The sequence below is a fragment of the Drosophila arizonae genome, chromosome 3 (assembly GCF_054131065.1).
Source record: "Drosophila arizonae isolate 15081-1271.41 chromosome 3, UAZ_ARI_1.0, whole genome shotgun sequence".
NCBI classification, from domain to species: Eukaryota; Metazoa; Arthropoda; class Insecta; order Diptera; family Drosophilidae; genus Drosophila; species Drosophila arizonae.
The window spans coordinates 23264178-23286718 of record NC_142923.1 but is presented as its reverse complement, the minus strand read 5'-3'; the positions used below and the strand labels follow the sequence as shown (position 1 = coordinate 23286718).

General features: G+C 34.8%; 2 protein-coding genes across 4 annotated transcripts in view; one reads left to right on the top strand and one right to left on the bottom strand.

Moving 5' to 3' along the window:
• The window catches only part of LOC149269917 (uncharacterized), a 155283-nt gene that overhangs the window by 42641 nt on the left and 90101 nt on the right, over window positions 1–22541 (bottom strand). The window contains exon 4 of the mRNA XM_089465371.1: window positions 17186–17234. The gene's annotated coding sequence lies outside the window, so the exon portion shown is untranslated. The remainder of the gene's footprint in view (window positions 1–17185; window positions 17235–22541) is intronic.
• Window positions 1–22541, top strand: part of Ddr (discoidin domain-containing receptor 2) — a 177832-nt gene that overhangs the window by 68658 nt on the left and 86633 nt on the right. For 2 of the 3 annotated variants that reach the window (XM_089465368.1, XM_089465369.1), the window contains 4 exons: window positions 14728–14959; window positions 15359–15506; window positions 16717–16896; window positions 17413–17546. In XM_089465368.1, coding sequence (XP_089321494.1) covers window positions 14728–14959; window positions 15359–15506; window positions 16717–16896; window positions 17413–17546 — 694 coding nt within the window. The remainder of the gene's footprint in view (window positions 1–14727; window positions 14960–15358; window positions 15507–16716; window positions 16897–17412; window positions 17547–22541) is intronic. The other variant, XM_089465370.1, reaches the window with a different exon arrangement.

Here is a 22541-nt window from a genome sequence, read left to right as displayed (position 1 = left end):
CCCCTCTCTCACACACACTCTCTCTCTCTCTATCTCTCACGCTTCGCTTCTGCCCGTCTGTTTGTGGCATTGATTTTCGCTTTTAGCATAGTCTACTTTTAGGCGCAAAGGCACGTCGAGGCCGAGCACTGATTACGCCAGCCAACTGCCAGCTCTTGGCCACTGAAGCAATTGTTGTTAACGCGTTTTCCATTTTATTGCATTAATGTTTGATTTGGTTTTGCTTTAACCGTGCCTCCACGCGCCGCTTAATGTCGGCCCGATTGAATTGATTGCTATGTGCAGCCCGCCCCCTCAAGCTATCTGTGTGCGTGTGTCTGTATCTGTGTATCTGTCTGTGTATTCCTTTATGATGTTCGTCCGTTTGTTCGTTCGCTCGTCTTGCCGCTAGTTTCTTTTGCCACTTGTGCGCACTGAATGCCGAATTCGATTTGGTTTCGATTCGCTTCAGCTGTCAGCAGTATCAAACGCTGGCCACACGCCCCCAAAACGCCTCCGCCGCCCACATCGTTGGCTGCTTCACGCACTTCACATGCTGCGTAATGTGTTAATGTGCTTTTTATGTTACAAATGAGTCAATTTTTATGATTTAATGTTACACAGCGCCTCGTTCAATTCGCAATTTTTTGATAACGGTTTGGCATTTCTCTTTCATTGATTACCCACAACAACAAAATCTATACAGAAATACAAAAATATATATGGCACCACGAACCGATGAAAGCATAAATTTGCTTTTGCTTATTGAATTATTTATAACATTTCATTGAATTCCTTTATTGCCACGCATTACTTCTCACAAACTTTGGCATTGATTTGGGTTATATACAGGCCCAAAAAAGATATACATATATATAAAGGCCTCCCTACAATTTAAAAAAGGGAAGCTTTTGCCGCACTTAATTGAAATAAACTTGCAGGAAAAAAAAAAAGAAAGGTTTTTTGCTTTTGGCTTGTTAAGTTAAGTTAAGCCATCGTCCGTCTCCACGGCAACGGCGAGCGACGCTGCTGTACTAAATTCCTGGCAACACGGCAGAAAAACATGTTTTATTAATTTCATTTATTAAAAATACACCCACACACACACACGCGCACACACTCACACGCACGCAACGTATGTTATCTTCATTAGATTTTGTCAAGCTGCGTCGTCGTTGTGGAGCTGCATGGAATGTTGCCGTTCGTTCCTTCACTTGGCCCAACAAATATTTGCAGCTTGGGCGTGTACCGGAAAATTCCAAGAAAATTACAGCCTCAAGTTAAAGCAGCCAAAGGTGTGAACTGTCGAAGTAGGCAAGCTTGCACCTAAATAGCTCAGCAAACAGCTTTAAGGAAATCTTAGAGACGTTTCTTTCATTAAAATCGTATAATAATTGGAAGAATTTGTCAAGAGAACTCTTGACTTTTGTGAGACCTGGGGAGGTCAAAAAATGTGCACTTTTAAATATCGTAAATCAATCTTTGAAATATACATTAATTTTTTAAATTACCACGAATAAGTTAATTAATTTAATTAAATAATATTGCTTTATTATATTATATATTTTAATTGTTTATACATTACAAATAATTAGAGTATTGTTATTTAAAATAAATAATTTTTAATAATTATAACATAAATCAATTCATAATTATAATAATTTGATATTTGTAAAAACTTAACTGAATGGGAACATTGAAGATATTAAATTCTAAGAGCATAATTGCAAGACATCGAATTTCAAACTTGAGACGATGAATGGGGCTCCATATATTTAAGCCAAATCAGAGGGAAGAAGGCGCTATATGTTCCACTCAGCTGTTTCCAAGTAAAGTTGACGTACTTTATGTAATATTTTGGTTGAACGAAATTTTTTAAGAACTAAGCTATAATATATTTAATAATAATAATAGTATAATAATATAGTATTTAAATTTTGAAAGGACAGCTATTATTATTATTAAAATATATATTTACTTTTTATTAAGCTTGTTTTTAATGTATTTAACAATCATGGTTTGAAATGAATAAAAACACTTCGACTTAATATCTTCCATACGTAAATAAAAAAAATTGTATATGCTGACAAAAAATCTATATAAACCTGGCAATGTACTCTATATATAATAATGTAATTGAAATATATATTTTAAGTATAATGTCTAAATATTGATTGAAAGCAACGATGTATATAGCATGTATATAGGATACATACACATATAATAAATTTTCCCACAGCATATTCAACTCTTTCACAATGCTCTATCACAGTTGACACAATAAATAGCTGTACGAAATAGCAGTTAAGTAGCTTGGCCCCAGGCCAGGCCATAGACTCCAAACCATCAACAGGTCAACACAATTGAGATGCTTTCAGCCAGCAAATTGTGCGTCGCGCATGCGTAACGAGAAGCAGCAGCAGCAACAGCAGCAGCAGCAGAAGCAGAAGCAACAGCTGCTACATTAGTGGTAGCATTGGCAATGCCAGTTAAATTTAAATACGCCGAGCAAATAACGTGGAAATGTTTGCGGCGGTAATTGAAAGGCAAATACGACGGCAGTGTCGACAACAAGTTGAAAAGTGGCCAGAGGACTGAAAGACTGCGCATGTGCAGCCGACAACAATGCGACCGAGACGACCCGGCGACAACTCAATCGAGTGTGTGAGGGCTGCACCCAGTCAGCCAGTTAGTCAGTTGGCTCTATTTGCTTACGCAGAGCTCTAAAGATCTCTATGGAGTTGCGACTATTTGCCCAAGACGTTTTCACTCAGACAACTGCAACTGCAACTGCAACGGCTACGGCAACGGCAACGGCAACTGCAGTCGTGAAAAAGATACAAACAAAACAGTTACAGCTTCTTGTCTATTTTTATTTGATCAAGAGTGACATTAGAGCTGGGCTCAGCACTGAGAAAGAGAGAGAGAGAGATACAAAGAAAGAGATCTATGCATATTTGGGCAGCTGTAGCGGCATTCACATAGATTAAATACATTAAGAATGCAAGATTAGAAAAGGCATGCGAATAGGCAACAGTTGGTAGAAACTCTTTTATATAACAAGTAAATATAAAGAGAGTAGAGAGTAGATACATAAAGTTAGTTTAAGCTAAAGCAAGCCGGAAGGGTTATCAAGGTTAAGTCAAGCTCGTTGAATGTGTGAGGTGTATCATTGTATGTAAGAGATAGGCAGGTAAATTTTTTTTGGCAGCAAAGCGAATGGCTAAAGCTATAACTGTTACTTATTTTGTAAGCGAAAATGAAGTAAAGATAAGCCTTATAAATTTTTCAGATAAACTTAAGGAAACACATCAAACAATTAAAAATAATTTATTGCTATTTAACATTAAACAAAATCCAATAAAATCTAAAAGAACTGTTCCACTTAGCTGCTATTCAACTTTGATTGTCATTTGCTGCTTCTTCTGCTACTGCGCCACATAGCATTTAGTTGCCTAAAATGCTTTCATCACTTGAGCTGTCATCATTTTGAAAATATGACAAGCCATTAAGACAAAAGTCAGTGAAGGCGTGACCTCTCTCTCTCTCTCCCTCTCTCAAGGCAAGCTGTGACTCGGAACGGAACTGCGGAGGGCCACGTTCTATAAAAGATGACTTTGTCACTGTTATTGCGCCCTGGCAATAATGACTCAAGAAAGCTGTAGCAACCTACAGCAAAGCAGCAGAACAAACTTGACAGAGCGCAGTCCAAAGAAACTGCATTGCTAAAGCCGACTTGCAGCAAGTAGCGAAAAAAACAAAACACATAGCTGCCAAAAGAAAAGTAAATGGAAAATGGAAAATGACATGCGGCGGTTACAGCTTGTGCTTGGATTCGTTTTTCCAACAGGCCGCAAAAATATAAAAGCATAAAATCCGAAATGCCGGCAACACTTTGCAGAAGCCAAGCAAACATAACAACAGAGCCAGATTGGGGATCGCGGAAGGAAAATGGTAGAAAAAGAAAAAGAAAATGCTCTTGTTGAGGGAGGGGACGAGAGCAACTGCAAAAGAGTTTTGCATTTTGTGTGCCATTGTGTCAAGTGGAAATTGCACGGAGGCGATGGCGAAAACCTAGAAAAATGGCAAACACGCCGTAGCGTTGACAACGGAAAAGATGACAATAAAAATGGTGGCTAGGGCTTAAGCGAAACAACACCAACAACAACAGCAACAACTACAACATAGCAACGTCAACGGCTTAAAGTTCAATGGAAAAATATGAAAGGCAAAATGGCGACAGCAGCTTCTAAAATGTCAAAGACGTGCGACGTGGTGGCCGCCATTAGCGTTTTATGGCACAGCCCAAGAAATCGATAAAAAGACGCACATGTCTCTGTGTTGTTGCTGTTACTGTTTGTGTTGCTGTTGCTGTCCATTCGGTTCGTGTGCAATTTGCGCTGTGCAAGGGTTAAAGCCAGCCTTAGAGTCAGAGACTCTCAGTCAGGGTTTGCCTTTTTGTTTTTGCTGTAATCATAAAAGCATAACACAAAGCCATTATGTACATATACAGGCCCTTAGCAAAGGCCAGCAAAATATGACTAAGGCAGCCTCTAATGTGGGCTATATAAGCTATATATATATATATATATATATATATATATAGAGAGAGAGAGAGAGAGAGAGAGAGAGACAGGCAAAGAAGCGAAAGCGGCTTGGAATAGACGTGGCAGAGAGAAGGAAGGAGCTTGTAAGCTCCTTAGCATATGCACTTTTTAAAGCCTGACCAGTTGATATCACAAAATGTAGATTTACAGAAAAATGTGTTTGTTTTCATTAAACTACATATGCAAGTATGCAGACACATATGGGAAGCTCTAAATAACTATATAACTCTATATGAAGCAAATATTTGAATGGGAAAAAAATGAATGAATGAGTTTAAGGTGAAGGAACAGCTTGTTCATAAATACAAATATTTTTGTTCTTATGGCTTAATTTTTAATATAAGCATTAAGCACAGCTATAGCATGCATTGACTACAGAAGACAATTAATTCCTTTTTTTTTTTTGTATAGTATATGCCAAAAAACACTATTGATATATTTTTTTTTTTTAAGAAAAAAACAAAACCAACAAAAATTGTTTTGCTTTTCTAATAATTATTATTATTTTTATTTTTTTGTTTGTTTAATAAATATAAATATATAATTAATATCAAAACCATATATATATTAATTTTAATTATAGTTTCTAAAAATGTAAAATTATATATCATTTTAATGACATTTTTAGTAAATATAATTTATTTAAATTTATATTTGTTTGTTTAGATCTTCACTATACTATTCACTATACTATCTATATATATACTACATTGTATATGTACATACGTTGTATACTATAGGATTTCAGACTTGAAAGAAGAATACATTTTGTAACTTTTTTGTACAGCTAAATGTAAACGACTTATTTAGCTTGACTAGAAGTTATCTCGAGCATTGCTGAGAATTGCCATTTTCTTATTTACATTCACTCCTTCTCTACTCTCATCAAGTCACAATTTAACAGAATTAGAACACTTTGAAATTGGAACCAGAGCATATCATATTTTTAATCATGTTCCAGGATTCTAAATTCAACTACAAACAACAAATTTTCTTGGACAGTATTGTTTTCATTAAATTTTTCATGTCTTTCACTATGATATATAATACATTTCAAGAAGAATACTTAGAATATAAAATAAAGAGACCTCCAACATATACTGACAATCATTTACTAGTACAAAACTCTATTAAAAATGTTCCATTATATTGTACGTTTATTATTTTTGTTAATTTTCTAATATTCCACACCGCATTCTTAAATATCTCATTTATTGCCACAACCACTCAATTGACTTTCAGCTGAAGCTCAATGCCAATCTATCTAGTTGCCATATTCATAGGAATAGATATAGCCATACTTAGGTACGTGGCAACGGCCAATTACAGACATCTGACGCTCATTTTGGGGCTGCAAATTAATTTGTTAAAGGATTGCGAGAAAGTCCTTAAGTTTTTTTTGTTTCACCAAAAACACAAGCGTCAAGCGCACTTCAAGCTTAGCTAAATATTTTGGTAAAAAGTGCCAAAAAAAAAATAAAAGAATATAAGAAAATAGAAAAATTTAATTAAAAACTTGGCTGACGCGGCTGCTGCTGTTGCTACCGCCAGGCGCTAGGAGGCGCTGCTGTGCGCCGAACCGGGCGGAGCGATAGAAACAAAGGCAGCAGCTATTGTTTCTGCTACAGGGTATATGGCAAAGGGTGGCCCTTACAAACGACAACGCCGACGTCTTTATGACAATCGTAAAAAATAATTTTTAGTAGCTTACAAGCCGTTGGCGAGAAGACAGTTGGAGATGGAAGCAGAAGCAGAAGCAGAAGTAAAGCTCGTTGCCTTGGCATTTTAATTGCATCAAGTGTCATTAAAAACGTTGGAAGAAAAATTGGAAATTAAATGAAAAATAAATATGTGCGGGTGAGAGTAAAAGCGAGCGCAAACGAACGAGTTGAAGCAGGGACAGCCCTTAAGCAGCAGCTCACTCACACATACATACACACACACACACACACACATCTACATTGATATACGCACACATATGAAATTGAAAACGCAAATATTTTGCCGTCACCTGTGTTTTTCTTACACTTCTCACAATTGGCACAGGTTGGCCAAGAGCGTGAAAGAAAGCAAGAGGGGCGGACAGTGGAACCCTTCTGGATGTGCTACTTATTAGACAGCCCCAAAGCATGTTGGGGACACACGAACATATGTGGCTGGCTGGCTGGCTGGCTGGCTGGCTGCCTGTACACTGCAAAGTGGTAAGCCGCTTAAGTTTTGTCTCGGACCCTAACACACACACACACATGCACACACACACACACAGAACAGATACAAAGCAAAAGTTAAGTTGGCCCAAACCAAACGAACTTCATTCAGTGCAAATCAGCTTAACTTTTTGCGCCATAAAATCTAAAATAGCATATTTTTGAAGCCCATCTTATGTGTGTGGGTGAGCATCCTTAAAGACTAGCTGACGACGACACCCCCACCCAAAAAGACAAAAAAACTTGAAATCTAGACAACCTCATTAAAAATAGGAAAACAGCTAGAAAACAAGCTGAAAACGAAACTTGATAAAGACTCTGTTTCATATGCATGGACCCACAGAAAAAAAAAAAAAAGGATACTCAAATGGAAAGTATAGGATATAGGAAAAAAATATATCAACACACAGACGCACCCATACACACACATACTTGCATATACTTATACATCAGCCTAGAGGCAAAATCTTGTTGGTAAAAGGGTCGCCTTAGCCTTAGCAAAGTTTGCATTGTGCTTAGCACAACAAACCAATTGGGCATTTAAGCTGCAGGATACTTCCTCCCTATATATATGCAAATTCGATTTTGCATAGACCAAAACGCACAATAAATATGCCAAAACGGACGAGACTCGTATTGTATAAGATCATTTAAATAAATAATGGACTCCAGTGTTTGCTGCATTGTACGAAAGTCAATGGACAAATTAACAGAGTGGATTCCAGGAACCTTGAATAGAAAAAGTACCATTTGTGTATAAAATAATGTGAAGAAATCTTGTCATTTTTTGTGTCCTTTTAAAGTACCAAAAAGATGTTCAACAGAAATCGGGTATAATCGGGTTCACTTAAGAATTTCTTTTAAAGAAGCTCAATATATAAAAGGCTGACTTTTTGTAAGAATATGGGTGTAGAGAATTACGTTTTCAAAGATAATTGGTATATATGCATGTATTAGTATACCTAAAATGTGATATTTCATAAATTCTATAATTATCCTAATAACTGCTGTCATTGAGGTTTTGTGCATAGTAATACTAGTAGCTTCTGATTTACATCAAACAAGATTTTTATTTATTTAATTTTAAAGTCAAATCTTGCATTTAAAAAATATATTATTTCATTCAAACTATTTGATCTCGCAATTTACCTTTGCATATTAATTTCTATCTAATTTTTAAAGTTATGTATTTTATATTTAAAATTTTTATTTTATATTTTATAATTAATATGTTATATGTTATATTTTATATTTCATATTTTATATTATATATTTCATATTTTATATTTTATATTTTATATTTTATATTTTATATTTTATATTTTATATTTTACATTTTATATTTTATATTTTATATTTCATATTCTATATTTTATATTTTATATATTTTATATTTGATATTTTATTTTTTATGTTTTTTATTTTACATTTAATATATTTATATTTTATTTTTTTATATTTTCCATTTCATAAGATTAGCTCAATGAATATTCTTATTCTTATTCTCTCTGACAATATTTAGCTTTTCGTTTCATTTGATGCAAGAATATCTCATTCATACAAAAATTAAACTGACCTACTTTATAATTTATTGCAATTAGATAAGGACTAAAAATAAATCTCATATACTAAACGCTTATCCAATATTTTCTCGTTGCCAACTTTCCATTTTATTACCTCCATTATCTAGTTGTGTCATATAATACATTATTATATTATGTAAAATGAAAAGTTCGCCTTACTTTTGCAAAATGCAATAAACATTTGCAAACAATTTAAGAGCAGCTGGTGCTGCTGTCATCCACAGCCAATGCAGCGCTGTTGTTACGTGCCACATGACGCCGCATATCGAGCCACATATTCGTATTCGTGCATATATTTTCATAATTATCTAAATAAATGTGTGTAAAGGCCAAAGCGAGCATACACACACACACACACACACATACACAATACACAAGTGAAAGCGACATGAATTTATATTAAAAACGAGTAGAACTTTACCACAGTAACTGGGTAACTAGTAGCCCATAAATGTATACATGCATGTGTTTGTGTGTGTGTGTGTGTGTGTATCTGTTTGGTTGACTCTAATTTCAGCCACGTTTACAGCCATTCCAGGCATGGCTTGGGCGCATAAAGTAACACAAGACCTAGTTAGAGCTACCAGACAACTAAATGTGCCCCGGCTATGTATAACATATACATGCACGTATATTAGTCCATGTATGAGTGTGTATGTGAAAAAATGCAACATTACGGTCACTTAGTTGTGTTGGTTTTCGTGGTTGAGCACCTTGGAACTGTTTGCTGGGCTGTATGTGCTGCAGTTATGCGATAGCTGCATCCTTTTATGGCATATTTTAGTAGCTTTGCCTAAATAAAAGTGGCGCTAGGTGCCATTTCCTGCTGCTGACCATAACGTGCCAAACTATGCACAGGATAACGCACACACACATATATGTATACACACTGGGCTGCAAAGAAGAATGCAACAATTTGCTGTAAAGCGAAACCTCAGCTGCTCGGCAAAGTTTGCTGTGAAGCAAAAGCTAGCGAAAATATTTGTATGCTAGCATAAAATTTTCGCACGGCATATTTCGGACTCGTTTATGCATTACATACTTTTCTGCGCCACCCCAAGGGTACTGAAATACTTCAGATGGGAAAAAAAAGAGAAGACTGTGTATATGTATAAATATATATAGCCAAGTTTCGGGTGTTATATGACCATAACAGCAGCATAAGTATCCAAGTATCTGCCTCGTTAGTCGTAAATGAGAAGGCGTCACAAACGCCGACAACGAAGCTAATGAAAACCTTCAACTGAATTCGAAATGCAAAATGATGCTGGGCTGCTCGAGACGAGTGCAAGAGCATACTTATCGAGCGCTGCATAACAAGCTCAGCTCGGCTTTCGGGCCTGCATTATGTAAGTCGAGCACACTTTTTGGCATTTCTGGCCGTTTGGCCAGCAGACGGTACCAGGCATGCCATAGAGCATAGAGCAATACCTTATGCCCATAATTTGGCCAATTTGAATGCGCATCGAGAAAACATTTGCAGCCTTGTCATGCAAATGATGCCAAAGTGCCATCCCAGGTGACCCATATGTTAACGGTAATAAACAGTTCAGCTGCGAGAAGATGATACAAAAAAGAGTGAAACGGTACGGCATGATGATGATGGAAGTAAACGACTATGGGGTGCTCTAGTTTAATTGATATAAAATAAATAGTATTATTTGGGAGCTGAGTAAGAATTTTAATAATCTCGACTAAAATTTAAAACAAAAGAAATTAGAGAGCCTTTTTTTTATAATAGTTAATGTGAAATGCAAAATGATGCTGGCCTGCTCGAGACGATTTTTATAATAGTTAATGGAAAATTTACTAAAGCTCTATAAATAAAATAAAAACTATATTTATATTTTTTTACAAGATTGATAAATACATATATAAATAAAAAAATATTAAAGAATATTTTGAATGGATGTTGGAATAAAATGTATAAAACGAAAAAACCGTTGAAAAAAAGTTTGATTCAAGTTTAGCAATATGATCAATAATATATATAATATAATTTAAAACCGGTATGTTATAATACCAAACCATTTTTTTGGTATAGCTAGGTATTTATGGAAGTAAATAGTTATAAATCAGCATACAATATACATATGCAGTGTATAGTTTTTTGTTAAAAAGAAAATTTTTTTAAATTGTCTGCTAATTATAAAAGTAGTGTTTATTTTTAATTTTTAAGTCTTTTCAATAATAAAAAATTTTAAAAATATTCAAATATTTATTTTGAAAGCTATTATTATATATAAAAGCTATTATAAATTATAGTAAAATATAATAAATAAACACAAATATAAGACAAACATTTAAATTAAATTATTCAGAACAAACACAGTCAATGTCAATTTCAACTAGTATAATAATTCCTACTCAAATTCCATGACAATTTCTAAATACCCTTAAACACAAAATGCTTGCTACCACACAAAAGGTAAAAGCCAACGGCAAATGTCAAGCCTACCGCCCCCACGCACACCAGTCCACATATATCTCATTGGATTTATGACAACAAAATTGATATTAATGTAGAAAACTCGCGCGCGCACACATAGGCAAATGGGCAAAAGCAGCAAACGGTGGGCGTGGCAAGTCAGAGTCAACTTTGTGGCCTCCTTTGCCTATTTTGCATATGAGATCCGTTCCCTTGGCCCAAACGGCCTGCTGTCCCGTGTTGTAAACCGCGATTAACGTAAATAGCGGAAAAAATGGCGCATAGTAGCAGGAAAAAAATATGGAACAGATAGAGGAACGCACAGAGAGAGAGAGAGAGAGAGAGAGAGAGAGAGAGAGAGAGAGAGAGAGAGAGAGAGTGTGTGTGCCACAGCAGCAGCATGGCGGGATATAGATGAGTTTACTCTAGTGGAGATGCCCTCTCTCCCTCTCTTTCTCTTATTCTCTCTCTCTCTCTCTCTCTCTTAGTGTCTCTTTCTGTTTTTCTGCAAATCCCCCTACAGGCATTGCTCTGCGCTAGGATAAAGTGTTCATATGTTTGTACGTCGCCTGCCAAGCGGAAAATTTGTAGCAATTTCCATGGCAAGCAGCAACGGCTGATGCGGCCGCTGTTGATGTTGCTGCTGCTGCAACAGTCGCAGTTAATTAGCTGTTGAAGTTTTTTATGAGATTGGCGATTAGCTAGCGACGAGCTGCGTCAGTTATGGGAAAGCGAATGCAACAGTGGACAATGGCGAAGATGAAAACCTAGAATTTAAAAAATGCTCATCATAAAATATTCAATCACAAAATCTAGGCAAATTGTCTGGATGGCTTTATAAGTTCCCTCATATAAGTTTGTCTCTGACCATAATTTCGACATCGTTATAACCAGACTCTGGTGTATATATTTAAATCATCACCAATCATCAATCTACTCTGCTTCTATTTGAATAAATTAATGTAATTTGTAAGCGAACTGTTGAATATTGCTTTCCCTATATCCCATAAGATCAAAACGGTCTTCCTACTATGCCATATCATAGATGTAATCTAAAGAGAATAATTTTCTTATTCAGTTTTGGGAAATTGGAAGACTATCTCAAAAACACAAAAATATATACAAGCACATGTTGTATAACACAAATATAATCCTTTTGAAAGAGCCAACTCGCTCAGTTAACTGGGAATAATACGTTTTACTTAAGAAACTTTTCCTGCAGTTGTGAACAACTTGAAATGGGTCAAAAGCATAAAAAAATATATAAGTAAATAAATAGATACATGCAACATGTTGCGCAAACACAAATATCCATGAAAACAATTTCATAAACATTTCTCCCCTAGTGCTGGATACATCTCAATTTATGTCTTTATGCTGTGTAGTCTATAGAAAACTGTGCAAATTGTTTAAATGACTTTGCATGAGTCAATAACTTGCATGATTTACTGCACTTTCGACCCCCTAGCAGTTGGCTTTATTCTAATACAAGCAAAACTGCAAACTAGATGAAATATGAATATGAAAATATAACGTATGCCAAACACACACAAACAGCGAAAAAGAGTTAGAGAGAGGGAGAGAGGGAGAGTGAGGAAATCAACGCATATAACAAATATTCTGTCTGAGTTTGTGTGTGTGTGTTTGTAAGGAAATTGTCGCAATGCAGTTGCAGTTTTTGAGTTTGGCGAAAAAGTTGGCGTTTGAGTTTCGAGTCGAGTTGAGTTTTCCATTTTCCCAGGGCCGAAAGTTGTAACAGCAGCGCATCGTGTGGTTAACTTTTTTTTTTTTTTTTTTTTTTTTTGTCTGTGTGTTTGTGTTGTTTTTTCGGCTACTTTACGCCAGTTTGGAAATTGAAAGTGAAAACTGCCGCAGCTGTTGTGGAAATAATTCATAAATTGAGCGTGAATGTTGCGGCAAAATAAAATCTATAAAAAAAAGTTGCAAAGTCATTTGGAGCGAACGATGATTTAGTATGCAAATTGACGCCTTGACACATAACAAATATTATTGAAACAATATTGGCACATTCTTCGAACTGTCTAAAGAGCGCTCAATTTTAATATAGGAAGCGGATTTAATAATAATGTCCCACTTGGCATAAGTATTGACATTACTTGTCAATATATTGTTTTGAAATTAATTTTTAAACACTTTTTACTGGGAAAGTCAATTGATGGAAAGGCAGTTAATAAGCAAGCAATTGGGGTGATTTTGCTGGGCGTGCGCGACTGAGTAATACTCTGGCAGCAATGAAGAGCATTCAGTTTACTCGAATGCTAAGACTTGAAGGCTGGGATTTTACTCCTTTTCAAGGCATTTTGTTAACATGCATACAAAGTTACCTTTTGGACCTTAATAAATTCTATCAAAATGGAATAATATACCCTAGTGAGCGCATTGTTCAAATTTTTGACAAACATTTTTATTCCTACAGTAATACAATATATATTATTTAGTTTAATTATATATATTATTTAATTTAATATAAATTTGAATTAAATAAATAAATCAATTTGAATTAAATAATTTAATTTAAAATAAAATTGAGTTATTTATTTACGAATCTTTGACAAATTCAAAAAAAAAAAAAAAAACAAATTAATCATATCAAACCTAACAGCGTTAGCTATTTTATTCCAACGATTCCAATCTATAGACACTTATGCACACTGAAGCAGCATTTTGAATTCGTCGCCACTCACAATTGGCAATCAATGCGTGCTCGCAAAAGGATTAAGCTTATTGCTGCTGTCCACGCACAGTTAACGACATTTAATTACAAGCAGCACATTGCGCACTCGACAACCAGCTCAATTACACGCACATTCGATGAGTTAAAAAAAAAATATGCCAATTTTAAATTTAATTAAATAATTAACGCCAATGCGAATGACTGTAAAGCAACAACAAAAAAGACAAAACAAAAGCAAGTGGCCAGCAGAAGCTGAAAAAATGGCGACACAAATGCCTGGCAATAAACATGCAATGGGCGTGGCGCGGTGTTGAATCAATCAATATAAATTCAAATTAATTATTGATCAATTCTGTTGATAATCAACAAAAAAATGGAAAAGAATTTACATTTAGCTTGACAAAAGTGAGCATACTTGTATGAATTACAATAAATATTTAATCATTCAAATTAACAAATGATACTCTTGAACAAAAAAAAAAATAATATAAAATTAAATAAAAAGTAATGGAATAATATATGGGAGACAGGACAGACATATTTAATTTACTGACTTTTAACTTTGCGCTTTTAACTACTATACATTATTAGGAGGCTTTGTTATTATAAAGAATATATAGCAATGATGAGGGAAAGATCAAACAAAATTATACTTGAAAAGTGAAAATATAAATTTATTTTTAAAATTTATTGCTGACATTTAATTAAAAATATTTGTTTTAATAAATTAAATATTTGAATATGAATTGAATTAAATATATTTAAACAAAATATAAATTATTATAAAGAATATATAGCAATGATGAGGGAAAAATCAAACAAAATTATACTTGAAAAGTGAAAATATAAATTTATTTTTAAAATTTATTGCTGACATTTAATTAAAAATATTTGTTTTAATAAATTAAATATTCGAGTATGAATTGAATTAAATATATTTAAACAAAATATTAATTAAAACAACCGGGTAAAGAAAATGTCCCTTTTGAAATTATACTCGAAAAGTGAAAAACTTAATATATTTTGGAATTATCAAATTGAATAATTTAATAATAATTAAAAAAGAAAATAATAATAATAATTTTTAAAATATAAACATCTGGATATATAGTCTATTTATATTGTATATAATATCTGTAAAAATAGCTTATGGCTTGTCTTCAAATTCCATTTCTGAATCTTATACTTGAACTTCAATTTAAAAAATCTTCTCATCTATTATTTGTAGACTCAAGGTGGACAACAACGGTGGTGCCTGGTGTCCCAAGCATATGGTCTCACGCGGTCTTACGGAATATCTGCAAATTGATCTGCTGCAGGTGCATTTGGTGAGCGCCATACGCACACAGGGTCGCTTTGGCAAAGGTCAGGGCCAGGAATATACGGAGGCATATGTGCTTGAATACTGGAGGCCGGGCTTTGAGAAATGGTTGCGTTGGAAGAACCATCAGGGCAACGAGGTGAGTGCCAAGCCTCTGTAGCTCTAGCTTTGCATTCACACATTAATCACGCGAACGGGTCGACCGCTGTGGCGATAAACATCGCAATAACCGCAAGCAACGAAACAGATACAAAATGTATCTTAACATCTTTAGGCTGTGAAATTTACGTGCGAATTATCGCGAGCTTAGCGAGCATTGCGTAGGTGTCCCGCGATTAAGCTGGCTCTTACTGGTTGTGCCCCGAAACCGTTCCATCGATTTATTGTGTGCAAGCTAAGAAAATCAATTTGAACGCTTTTGTTTTTTCTCTCAATCTCCTCTCTTTTTCTTGTTTTTCTTTTTTTTTTTGTAGCCAAAGAGCTCAAATTCCCCCACCTACACAGAGCTGGAGCATTAATAACGTTTTTTGCTTTGCAGATACTTCCTGGCAATATAAACACCTACAGCGAGGTGGAGAACGTGCTGCAGCCCAGCATCTTTGCGTCCAAGGTGCGCATCTATCCCTACAGTCAGTATGATCGCACCGTTTGCTTGCGCGCCGAGATCGTTGGCTGTGCCTGGGAAGGTAAGTGGTCCATAGCCATAGCCATGAATTATACCAAACATTACGCACGCCCCAAGTCCCGCATCACCGATGCACCCATTCAACATTGTGGTCGCACTTGTTCGTGCCCTGTGGCTGGCAAACAGCTAAAGTATCTCTTAGCTCTTTGGCTCGTTGCAAGAGCGAGGTTATCTAAAGACAAATCGAAGCTGTCATACTCTAGCAAATAAGTGTTGAGTATATGTTTATTTATAGAAAGATTGCTTTTATGGAAGCTCTTGGATTTTACACGTTCTAGATAATATATATAGTATGTTATAATGATATAGGAAACAAAAATCATATTTGAATTATTTTCTTTTAAATAATTTGAAAAACAATATAGGGAAATTATTATTATTGTCGATGTAAATTTAACTAATATTATATATAATTAATTAAATATTGCCTATTAATATATATTTCATATTTTTGACTCAATATATTTAAAACAGAAAATATATTTCTATTAACATTAAATTATGTATATCAATATTTATTATTAAATTAATTTAATTTATATATAATTATATTTTAATATAACTCTTAAACGAAATTTGTTGTTTAATTCATTAATACTTAAAAATTTTTATTTTATATCCATCAATATTATTACCATTTCATTTAATATAGGCATATAATAATAAATATTTATAAAAATTCTCAGTTGCTTATATTAAGAATTCATATTGCTTTGCATATTCCATATTTCTTCAGGAGTAAATAAATAAACCCGAATCTGCATATCTGGCATATTCAACTGTAAAGCCTTCTCGCAGAGCATATTTCAAAATCAAAGTACCTTAAAGTTCGTTAATGTATGAAAAAGTATCTATAGGCATGCAATCAAGCGTGCGACCGGTTTTGATGACTTTGTTTTGCATTTGCGCGCGACCCCGAAGCTAAAACTTAGTTTCTTTTATTGTTTTATTAAAGGTCTCGTCACTGTGGCCAAGTTCTGGGCCCCATTGCATGCTGCATTTTTAATTTACAGTTTTTGAGCAAATTTATTGCCTTTCTAGTCCAATAATTAACATTTTTTTAATGTAATTTCAACATGAGCCACAGCCTTATAATTACGAGTAGCTGCACTCGACTCAAAATATGACGCCACAAATCGCCTTAAACTTGCGGCTTGCCTTTCACTGGCTCACCTTATTTAACCCGTAACTTATTCATTTTGCTTTTACAGAGGGCATTGTATCGTACAGCATTCCGAAGGGTGTGCAACGCGGCATGGAAATCGATCTATCCGATAAAACCTATGATGGGCACGAGGAGGGCGATCGCCTTGTGAATGGACTTGGCCAATTGGTTGATGGTCAGCGAGGCAAGGATAACTTTCGCTTGGATATCAATGGCTTTGGTAAAGGTAAACATATATTGCACTGGTTACCTAAAATCAAAAGTTTTTTATGCCACTCCATGTGCCTGTCACATAAACTACTTTAGTCTAGACTGCTTTAGTAACTGCTTAAGCTCTACATGTTGTGGCTGCCTCATAAATGCCACATAAAATTTCGCTAAACTGGCGGCAAACTCATTTGGTATCATACATAATGGATATTAGACTACTTTCGTGCTTAGTTTCGTAGATATTTGTCGAGACAGAAAAAACATAAAGTAAAATGTAATGAAAGGCGAGCTATTGGCTTACTTACTTGAATTAGGTCTATAGCAAAGATATGATAGACTTTCACGAGGGAGAAGCTGAAATATACATAAGTAAATCTTGAATAAAAAGAAACATTTAAATGAATCAGAAAAATATATATGTGTGTACATATATAAAAAGAATGGTTGTTGTAGAAAATAGAAAATAAATAACAAGAGCATTATTATATTCATTATATTCATTCACATTAATTTTGTTTATTTTCTTTTCTAGGTTACGAGTGGGTTGGCTGGCGTAATGATACATTATTTGGTCGTCCAGTCGAAATCACATTTGAATTTGAAACAGTGCGAAATTTCAGTGCGGTCATTATACACACGAACAACATGTTCTCCAAAGATGTGCAGGTGAGTTTGAAATTAGTACTTATAGTACTGATGAGACAACTTGAACAACTTTTACATTTGGTATAACTCTTCACATCACAAACACTTTACTAGTATTAGCTTGCTAATATCTCAACTTCGTATATAAGTTCTCTTATTATTGTAGTTACAAATTAAATGATTCTTACTACCTTTTGTCATATTAGTAATTGTTCAGCTGATACTAATATTACTACTATATTTGTACTGCCTGCACTGCATTTAAAAGTTGTTCCACTACAAGACTTATACTACTACCATTACTACAACATCTTTGAAGACTATTACTGTGACTACTATTTTTTTTTTATAGCTGAAATCTACACTGCTTATTGACATACTAAAACTACTATTACCACTCTTTTTCTAAAAATGTTGACAACTGCTACTATTACCACACCTTTTTCTACTAATTGACCCACAACTACTACTACTACTACTACTACTACTACTACACTACTACTACCATGCATATTTCTACTAATTCTTGAATTGCTACTACTTCTACTACTACTACTACTATTATTACCATGCATATTTCTACTAATTATTGAATTGCTACTACTTTTACTACTACTACTACTACTACTACTAATTTTAAACTTTTTTCGACTACAATTACTACATTATATTCTACTATCATTATGACTTTCATTTCGGTCATTTTCATTTTAGTAGTTATTCTAATACTTTTACAACTAATAATGTTATACTAAAAATATACTAATTTTCACCATTACAACTGTTTATACTACAATACTATCACCACTTGAGTTCCTTCTTTTTCTTCATATTACCTCCTATTCACTAATTATCATATTTTAACTATCATCTTTACTAGCTCTGCTATTGCTACTTTCTCTGCTACTACTTCTCTCTTCTAGTACTTTTCAATTATTGTTATTGTTCATACCACTAGTTCTTATGGTATTGTTTCTCCCACTTTGTATTCAATTTTCATTTTTCTCTATACCATTCTTATTGCTACTTCTCTTACTATTAAAAATTTCTATTTATACTACTTATAATACTTTTCCTACTTCTGCTACGCTGACTTCCCTTTGTAATACTTATTTCTCCTACTATTGCTTCTTCTACTACCCACCAAACGCATTCCAACAGTCCACGATTAAAATCAGTCTGCAGCTATCAACTGCAACTGCATTTCATCACATTTTTATGGTTAATACCACAATTGCATATAAGACAACACGATACTGTCATTTGTGGACAGATAAATTGGCTCTTTAAAAATAAAATACAACAGCAACAATAACAATAACAACAACAAGAACAACAGCGACAGCGACAACAAATTATATAAACAAAACGCGCTGCGCCTTTTGTTTGGAAATCGTAAAATATCAACAGCCGCCGCTAGGTCCGATCCGCAACCGCTCTACACTCGCATACACTCCATATAGTATCCAGCTAGCCAGACACACTGGCGGCGGCAAACTGAGCAAATAAATGCTAAACAGTTCTGACAACAAAAAACACAACAACCACAGTGCGGTAATAAAATAAAATTGTCCGAAAGCGGGACAGCTATAGCAAAGACAGAGACAGAGAGGCGAAAGAAAAAATACGAACAATTTTTTTTTCTTTCCACATATAAACAAACCAAATACGAAATCGAACCTAAACAAACCGCAATTGATATAAATGCCCGCACCCAGCAGCGTGCCGGCTCGATCTGACTCAGGTGGCACTTGAAATCGGGCAGAGGTACTCGCAATACATATATGCCGAAGCATTATATAGTCAATTTCCTTACTTACTCGTAGTCTTTATCGACAGTAAACACAATGCGAGTGAGTATCCAGGCATATGTATTTACGAATACATGAATACAATCATATAAATGATTGGGCGATGTTTTGTTTTGCTTACCCCCTTGCCCCCTCCCCGACCGGGAACAGCGAAAGGGAACACGGTTTCGGGTTGGAAGGACGGGCGCTGCTTTGTCTGATAGTAGACAGCTCCATAATCTGGACCCATAAAACCAAACAGAATTTTTTCAAGTCCATTGACCCAAATTATGCTGGCAATGTGTTAAATGGTAGATTGAGATAGTTATGCGCTCGTTGACTGATAAGAGAGCCCCGAAATTGTTTAAAGGTAGCCCAGCAGCTGGGCAACAGAACATGAAGCACTATCTTTAATTAAAACCAACTCTGCTACAATTCAATATGATTGCATTTGCCCCATTCCCTCACCTACCCCACCAATCACTTTTGCTGTCATAAATTTCTTGCACAATTCCTTCGTCGAACAGTTTCGAGTATCGTACGACAGTTTAATTATTTTTTATATGCGTCCTGTTTGATCTTATCATTGTTAGCTTTGTGTATATATTTGGAGTAATATAAACTCCAATTTTCCCCAGCTCCACATGCTTGTCAAATTTGTGTCAAATTAATCTTGACTTTTTTTGTTTTATCAAGGGAAAGTATGTATATGATAGATACCTAACATTGACTACATTCTGATGTTATAATTATGCATTTTATGTGTGCTTTGTTGGGTTAAACACGATTTTTTTTTTTTTTTCATATAAGTATATTGAATACATCTGAGAGCCAATGCCGATGGTACATTGTTTTGTTTGTTGTTAGGTCACATGATTATTTTTTTTTTTTTTTGGCTTATAAATATATTTAGGTCAGTATTATAACATACCATATAGCTTAGCTGCATTGATAACATAGCCAAAAATCTGTTTGCTTTCATAAAACATGGAACAATAGAAACATTTATACATTTATGCGTGTCGATGGTATATGCCCACATTATTTCCACTTCCATAAACAAATACTATTATAAATTTGTAGAAATCATATCTGCTTATTTGAGATATAAAATAGCTATCATAAATTCCATTTTCATCAACTAGGTTCAATAAAAAGTAGGAATATAATGAATATAGATATTTTTGGTTACATTATGAAGGAAAGTTTTTTTATATAAAGAAAAAAAATAATAACGATTCTCCAATGAATTCCGATAAAGCATTAAGTCATAAATTCCATTTACGACTTAAGTTGATGATGTTCAAAGTGGACAAAATGCCATAAAAGCTAAAGAAGATTTAACGAAATATATTTAAATGCTGTTCTATATAAACAGAGGAATATTTGCCAAAAATGAGTCATTGCTTTTTGATATTTAAAAAAATTAATTTTTATTAATCTTTCAACTTACTCAACAAGATATGAAAATACTATACTTGCCGAGTTTGAAAAATTTGCATCATTACATATAGCGTAGTCAGTTATCTACAGTCAAATAGAATATATTTTCATATTTTGCTCTATTTTATTGTTATTTTATGTTTTATTATTATTATTATTATTTTTTTTTTTTTTCAATATTTACATTTATTTTTACAGAATTATTTTGTTTTTATACAGAGCACATAGCTTGAAGAATAACGAGCTATGAATCATATAGGAAGTGAAAGCAATGGCAGCCTAGCCTCCTCCTAGCCACCTGTGGGCTGCAGTACCCAGCCTCCTTAGGTTATTTATTTAAGAATATAATCTCTTCAAGCATTAAAATTAATTACAAATACCACATTAGAGCTTTATAAGCTGTGCACTCCACAAATCATATTTTCTTCAGCATTTCATTGGAGCTATAAAGCTTTATAAATAAGCATCTTGTGTTTATCTCTAACTACCGTATAACTTATCATAATCAAGAGCTTCTCATTTCCATCAACTCAAATAACTGTCTAATTTTATGATGGTCTCCTCTGTTAATTACTAACAAAGCCCAATGTATGCTTCTGCTGATTCTTAACTTCCCTCTGCTTACGCGGAAATTTATGATTAGTTTTTATTTGGATTTTTTTTTTTTTTTAGTAAACGCGTAATTTCCACATGCTTTTCGATTTGAATTGGAAATTCGATAGAGATGCCACTTTAGATAGAGCACTTTAGAGGCCGGCTTGAAGTTTTCTGAGCTGGTCCACAAATCTGCTGACGTAATTAACCACAAAGTATGCTGGCCAGGCCAATTGGCAGCAGCTTCGAGCGGCACATAAAATTTCAATTACCACAAATTTTCTAGGCGCTTTGATTTGTTGCCGCCATTTGTACGCCAGAGCCTGAACTGAACTGGGCTGCAAGTCAAGAGTCTGGGGTGGCGGCCTACCTGGACCGGGAGACGCTCTTTTGACTTGGCCATTGACCATTCGCTTTATGGTTGCCATAATTTACACAGAATCAACGACAACGTCGACAACCACGACGACGACGACGACGACGACGACGTCAGCATCTACGTCCACGTCTCTTGCTCAGTCGCTATAATTCTCATTTTTATGATTTTTCATTACCATTTGCTTGGCCAGCGCCATTCGGAATGCCCCATAAGTCATAAAATTACTTAGAGCATCCAGCGCAGCGGAGCACGGGCCCAGGTTCGCCTGGGTACACGTTGCGGTCATGCAATAAATACTCAAAATGCCATTTGTGATGCATTGATAAGCTCAAAATTATGCTAATTGTGTTTTAATTATGACACGCGTGTGGCTAGCTGTACCTTTCACCACACCTGCGCCTTACACTTGCTACAGCCAGAGCTCTTCAATACAGTTTCAGACCTCTACTCCAACTCCAACTTCAACTCAACTCAAGTCCAAGTCGAAGACTCAGTTCGAGCCCTGTCATTACATGTCAGATGTTCGATAAGCCTCTTGAGCTCTTGTGTTGTCGGTTAGCGTCTGCCTGTTTGACTTTGTCTTTAGCATTTCTAATGAGCGGCGACGCTCCATTCCACTCTCTGTCTCTCTCTCTCTCTCTCTCTCTCCCTCTCACTCATTCATTCGTTGTGTACTCTTTAAAATGCGTGCTCAGATTTATAGCTTCGATTAAGACATTGTCGTGGAGGGGTCAACGTCTACGTGTGGTCCTATTAATTAGTGAGGGGTGGCTTAGACTCATCAGATTGTTTGTCTCTATAAGTGGTGGA